Source organism: Balaenoptera borealis (assembly GCF_965194805.1).
Source record: "Balaenoptera borealis genome assembly, chromosome: 1".
NCBI classification, from domain to species: Eukaryota; Metazoa; Chordata; class Mammalia; order Artiodactyla; family Balaenopteridae; genus Balaenoptera; species Balaenoptera borealis.
In genome coordinates, this window is record NC_138860.1 from 77,939,450 (window position 1) to 77,946,267 (window position 6,818).

Sequence of the window (6,818 nt, forward strand, 5' to 3'; positions counted from 1 at the left end):
ATTGTATTAGTGGTTATAGTAGCAGCAGCAGCAGTAATAGTGATAATAGCAGTAATAAATGATTTTGCTGTTGAACCAGCAGTTCTCAAAGTGTGGTCTGGGGACCCATGGGGTCCTGAGACCCTTTCAGGGTAGAGTTTTCCCAAGGCTACAGGGCACATGATAGCACAATAGAGTTAATGCTGAAAATATATGAGAATCTAGCTGTCTTCTATTAAAAAGCTAGACATTAAAGAGATTTGCAAAAATGTAAAATGCCACTAATATTTTTTTGTTTTGAAAAACATAGTTATTTGTCATAAAAATATTATCTGTACTAATATATAATGGCTGTTTATAAATGAGTTAGGAAATACTTTTTAATTTTCCCAATTTTAATTTCTAATATGATAAATATAAGCAGATGTAATCCACATAAGCAAAAGCTCTTTGGGGTCCTTGATGGGTCCCGAGGACAGAGGTTTGAGAAGTGCCGCCCTAACCCATCCTCATTCTCTCGTCTAATCCTGAACTCTCTTTGGGTAGTTATCATTTCATCTTTTTCTGACTGTGTGTCCTTGGCTGGGCGCAGGTTAAGGGTAAGAGCATTGACCTTGAATTTAGGGGTTAGATTTCTAGCCCTGCTTTTGTCCTGGCAGCCTCAAGGTCGGGAATGGAGACCCTCTGCCTCCCTCAGGGAGTTCCTTCACTCACCTTGGTTAGGTCCACAGAATATTTGGTGCTCAGCTCGTCCAAGGTTAATTTGTGATCATCCTGAGGGGACAGTAGAGTCATTGAGGGACAGGGGGTGGCGCATCATTTCTAGGGGAAACATTTTGGGGAAGAGAGGTGGCACTGGCCTGTGTGATCAGTTTTCAAGGTGAGATGTTAGAAGCCTGAGGGTTGAGAGAGATTTCTGGAGGGCAGTTGGTCAGCACCCATTTTGGGTGTTCTTACCATGACCACTTCCTTCTTCAGCTCCTCCATCTCTCGTTTTTCCTCTTCAACTTTCTTTTACTCATTTTAGGACCCTTAGGTCTTGGGCTTGGATTCTGCTCATGAGGTGTCACGGTCCCTTTTCTCCCTCCAAGCCCCATGGCTTTCCCTGGATATGGCTGCCCCAGATCAACTGGTGGGAAGAAAGCAAAGAGAGTGAGGGGGGTGAGGGAATCAGGTGGAAGGAGGGGGAGAGGGGTGAGAGGAAGAATGGCTGAGGGGTGGGGGAAGGACTGAAGGAGAGAGAGAGGGAGGGCAGGCGGGCGGGCAGCGGTGAAGCCCTAGATGGGGGAGGAGGAGGTGTCAGGAAGGAGGGCACGGAGGGATGAGAGGAGCCTGCGGCCTGAGGTACAGGAAGGAGAGGGGTGAAGAGAGGGAGTCAGGAAATGAAGTGTGGAGAGTACTATGTGCCTAAGTGATGAAGATGCTGCAGGGGCCGGAGCAGGTGGGAAGTGCAGTGGGCTTCAGGGCACGCTGGGAGCGCCCCCCAGCACCGAGGCAACACCCAGGCCTGTTGTCACAAAGGCCTCAGGAAAGTTCTAACTGAGAATCCACGAGTCTCAGTCTCTGGGTTTGAGAATGATTGGAGAAGTTTCTGCCACAGAGAGAACTGCAGTCTGACGGCAAGGCTAGAACAAAGTCCCAGTCTGGTCCTGCTGACTTCCGAGACTCAGAGGTACCCTAGATAGCTGACTCAAAAAATAAAGCAGGCAGTCTGTGTGTGTGTGTGCTTTTGCTGAGGTGCCCTTCCCACAGACATTGACTTTGAGCTTTTGGTTGTAGGAGATCAGATAGCAGAATAGGTCAGATCTTGGACTTTTGAATCTGTCCTGGGTTTGGGTCCTGACTCCTCTGCTTACTGACTGTGTGGCTTTGGGCAAGTTACCTGACCTCTCTGTGCCTCTCTTTCTTCATTGGTAAAGGGGGATACCATCTACATTGTAAGGTGGCAAAAGTAAGGATTAAAGCGGGGTGCTCCATGTAAAACACGATGTCTGACTTATATAGTATGGGCTCAATATATAGCTTGAATTAAGTATTATAAGTCTTACTTGCAGCTTAATGTGCAGCTCTTCTCAGTGAGAGTAAAAATACGCTTTTCATGTAATAACCCTGAATTTCCTCACTTTAGTATGACGTATTTCTCTCTTCCATTCACCTTCTTTGACATCTCAGTAAGTGGTTTGACTGTATTAACTTTATATGTTTTACATGTAAATTATACTCTCCCTCCTTCTGAAAAAGGATCTGAAGCAGCTATATATTTCTATAATGTACACATTTTTTTCCAGTTATGCATGTCACATACATTTTCCCTTTCTATTTTTGGGTATTTATTTAATTGCATTTTGTCTTGGCATGCTTTTAAAAAATATGACTGGATCAGAAAACATCCATCTTGGTGCTGATGTAACCCTCCTTCAGTATTCAGAAATAGAAACTTTCCCTTCCCAGCTGGGACAAATAATAGTCTGTTTCTTTAATAGATTGGATAAGATTTTTCTTCTCTATTAAAAGTGTACCAAATAAAAATGGAAAGTCCCACTTTCTCTCCCCCCAGACTCAGATCCCCCACCACTGATGTTACTGCTGTTGGCTGGGTATCCTTCCAGTCTTTTTTCTACATTTATACCAATAGTATCTATAAGGAGGTAGAGTCTTACCTTTTGCAGCATCATTCAGCTCCCCTTTCATTTATGTAAAGACTTGCTTTTTAATGGCCACAAGGCATGCCATATTCTGTATTGACGGCGGTCTATTCAATTATTCTCACTACGGATGGATTTACAGGATATTTTCCATTTTTTCTTTTTTTAACCACTGAAAGCACTGCTGCAGTGGCATCCTTATATATAGTACCTTTCGGCACTTGAGCTTCAGTTTATGTAGAATCGATTCCTGTTGCTGAATCATAAGATCCTCTTGTTTAAAACCTTAAAATGTTCTACCAGATTGCTCTTCAAAAGAGCTTTTCTTATCCATATCTCAGCAACAAGATGCAAAAATGTCCACTCCCCACACCTTTGATTATATTGGATGACCTTGACCGTTTTCATTTTTACTATTATAATTGGTGAAATTTGGTATCTTACAGTTTTAATTTGCATTTCTTTATTGTCTAGGTAGCACTTTTTTCCTTATATTTATTGGCTTTCTGGACTTCATTTTCCTTTTTCTGAATTGTTGTTCTTATCATTTGCCCAATTTTCCATTGTTTTCTTTTCCTTATTGATGTGTTTGAAGGGGTTCCAATGCCTTGTCATATACATTACAAATATTTTCTCCCAGCCTTGGTGTTTAATGTAGATCATAAAATCCCTAAGAACGAGGTTAGGATTAAAGTTAAAATTGTTAAATTAATCTATGCATCATCTATGTGACAATAGCATTTAGCCCAGCCTTGAACATAGGAGATCCCTCAAGGCAACTTTATTGACATAAAATCAAGTGAAATTATTTTTGGAAACCCCGTTCTGTTCCACAGTTCTTAGCTCAAAAGTCTACCTCTTCAGAGAGGCCTTCTCTAATTGCTAAATCCAAAATAGCCACTCTCACACGCAGCCCTCAATCCATCACTTGTGGGCTTCACTGCACTTTTTACCCTCTGAAATTATCCTGCCCATTTATCTGTTGACTTGTTGTCTGTTTCTCCATGACAGTGGGGACCTTTTCTGGCTTATTCATGGCTTTACACCCAGTCCTTAGAATAGCACAGAGTGGTTCATCCACAAATAGTTCCTAAAAATAAGTTGAACGATGAATTTTCAGGTTTTATCTTAATGTTATAAGGTTTGATACCCATCATTTTGGTCTGCTATGTTTTAAAACCTATTAGGGTAAATATGCTAGCATCACAGTTATCTACTCATTTGCTTCATAATCACTTATAAAAACCTCTGATATTCTTGCGTCATCACACTTGCTGTGGAATGTCACAATCAACATGTCATGTTTTATAAAACTACAATGAGGCTTTTAATTGATACTGGATTGGCTCTTTATAGTAACTTATTTTTATCTTTACTACATTCTGTCTTCCCAAACAGCAGTTAAGTTTAGCTCTCCATGTATTCTTGTATTTTTTTTTAGTACTCTCATTGTGCTTTTTTCTTTTTTTCCTAATATTTTTATTTTATTTATTTATTTAGCTGTGCTGGGTCTTAGTTGCAGCACTCGGGACCTTTTTTAGTTGTGGCATGTGGGATTTTCGTTGCCTCGTGCGGGATCTTCGTTGCGGCACACGGGATCTTTAATTGTGGCCTGCGGGATCTAGTTTCCTGATCAGAGATCGAACCCGGGCCCCCTGCATGGGGACTGTGGAGTCTTAACCACTGGACCACCAGGGAAGTCCCTCATTGTGCTTTTAATCTTCTTTAATAAGTACCATATGTCACACACACTAAATCTTGAGTATAATTTGTTCTGGTTCTGTTGTAAATAAAAGCTCTTTGTACTGTATTTTCTAATATTTAGGGATAAATTTGATTTTTAAAAAATCGATATCTTGTACCTTGTAACTTTGAACTCATTACTTCTAGGACTTTTTTTTTGTTGTTGCTGCTGTTGCTTTGTTTTGGTTGACTTCCGTGGATTTTTTAGGTATTTAATCATGTCCTGTACCAAAAAAATATGTTTTTATTTCTTCCAGTTTGTCTCTTTATTTAGACCATATAAATACAAACTTCTTATCCAAGATTTCAAATGTTGCTGCTATTGCTTTTGTTATAGTTGTTGTTATTATTGTTTTCTTCTTTTTTTTTTAAAGACTGTTGCTTTTATTTATTTATTTATTTATTTATTTATTTATTTATTTATTTATGGCTGTGTTGGGTCTTCGTTTCTGTGTGAGGGCTTTCTCCAGTTGCGGCAAGCGGGGGCCACTCTTCATCGCGGTGCGCGGGCCTCTCACTATCGTGGCCTCTCCTGTTGGGGAGCACAGGCTCCAGACGCGCAGGCTCAGTAATTGTGGCTCACGGGCCCAGCTGCTCTGCGGCATGTGGGATCTTCCCAGACCAGGGCTCGAACCCGTGTCCCCTGCATTGGCAGGCAGATTCTCAACCACTGCACCACCAGGGAAGCCCCTATTATTGTTTTCTAGACTTATGCATCCCTTCCTTGCTTCTCTGAACATGATTACAGTTTCCTATATGCTTTTTCCTCCAACATTTTAATCAGGAATAAATGTTAAATTTTACTGATAACCTTCTAACATCTTTTGAAATGATTATTTAATCATTTTTCTAGTGAATATTCGTGGTTAGTTTTCTTTATAATATACTGTTCTTGAATTTCACTATTTGGTAATAAAGTTATATATATATATATATTAACGAATGTATATAAAAACAAATATATATATTTGTTTTTATTTTATTAAATTTTATCAAAACTATTTGTCTCATTAAATAGGCTGGGCCATACAAAATTTTCTTCTACATTGTAGTACAGTTGAAATAATATGAGAATGTTCTTTGAGGTATTTGGAAAAAATTCTCCACTGAATTCACTGGAGCTGAGGATGTCTTTGAAAGACTCATTTTATTTTAAATGTCTTCCTTGAATATTGATCTAATCACTTGTTCTATTTCGTCCTGCATTCTTAGCATTATGAATATTTAGCTTGTTGCCTGTCTCTGATGAATCACCATATTTCCTATTCTGTAGGTAAAAAGGAAATGGCATGGAAAGCATGTCTGCCTGGGTCACAGGTTGGCCTTAACCTCTAACACTACATCCCATAGTAAGATTGTCTCACCTTTTCTTTTTTTTTATTTATTTTATTTATTTATTTATTTTATTTTTGGCTGTGTTGGGTCTTCGTTTCTGTGCGAGGGCTTTCTCTAGTTGTGGCAAGCGGGGGCCACTCTTCATCGCGATGCGCGGGCCTCTCACTATCGCCGCCTCTCTTGTGGAGCACAGGCTCCAGACGCGCAGGCTCAGTAGTTGTGGCTCACGGGCCCAGCTGCTCCGCGACACATGGGATCTTCCCAGACCAGGGCTCGAACCCGTGTCGCCTGCATTGGCAGGCAGATTCTCAACCACTGCGCCACCAGGGAAGCCCCCCTCTCACCTTTTCAGTAAGATCCTCGAAGATGGTTGACTCTTAATCCCCTACCGCATCCTTAAGGTCACGCCCTCTCCCTTTCTCTGGTTCTAACCACTTGGGTCTGCCCTCCCCCTACTGGTCAAATGTTCATTGTCCACAGATTCCTGGCTCCCCTTGCAGCCTCCCCAGTTCACTAAACCATTGTGCTAATCAGGCTCCCTCCGTGCCCACAGGTTTTCTGTTGCCACAGTTGCCGGTAAGTATGGCATGGTGGTGAAGAGGGCTGCCCTGTAGCCAGACTGGTCTTGGGTTTGAATCCTGATTCTGATGCTTACCATCTTTGAAACTGAATGCATACTTTTGCCTTTCCAAGCCCTAGTTTTCTTATCTGTAAATTAAAGATAATAATCGTCTCCCTCTTACTGGATTAAGAGGATTCTTTCAGTCATCCAACCAATATTTATTAATTGCCCAATACATGTCAGGCATCCTTTTAGGTGGTAAATAAAGGTGGTGAAGAGAAAAAAAATCCCTGTGTACGTGGAACTTATTCTGGAGAAGGAGTCAGGCAAATAAAGTATAAGCAAAAAACTATATATATATTTATATACATATGAATTATATGTATATATTTTAATATATTATCTATATTTACCTATCTATCTAAATTTGCAGAAGTTAGTGTTTATGACTAGAAACAAAGAGAATGGGGCAAGAGGTGCCAGAAGTGTTATTTTATTTGGTGAGGTCTGTGAGGGCCTTGCTGAGGAGGTAATATTTAAGGAGTGATCTGTGT

General features: G+C 40.6%; 1 protein-coding gene across 1 annotated transcript in view; it reads right to left on the bottom strand.

The window, feature by feature from the left end:
• ATP1A4 (ATPase Na+/K+ transporting subunit alpha 4) overlaps nt 1-4,718 on the bottom strand; it is a gene marked incomplete at its 3' end in the record, with an annotated part of 33,634 nt that extends 28,916 nt beyond the window's left edge. Inside the window, 3 exon segments of the mRNA XM_082407771.1 lie at nt 694-753; nt 937-986; nt 989-4,718. Of these exon segments, the coding sequence (XP_082263897.1) occupies nt 694-753; nt 937-986; nt 989-1,076 (198 nt within the window). The 5' untranslated portion in view covers nt 1,077-4,718.
• Between the last annotated feature and the right edge of the window lie 2,100 nt (nt 4,719-6,818).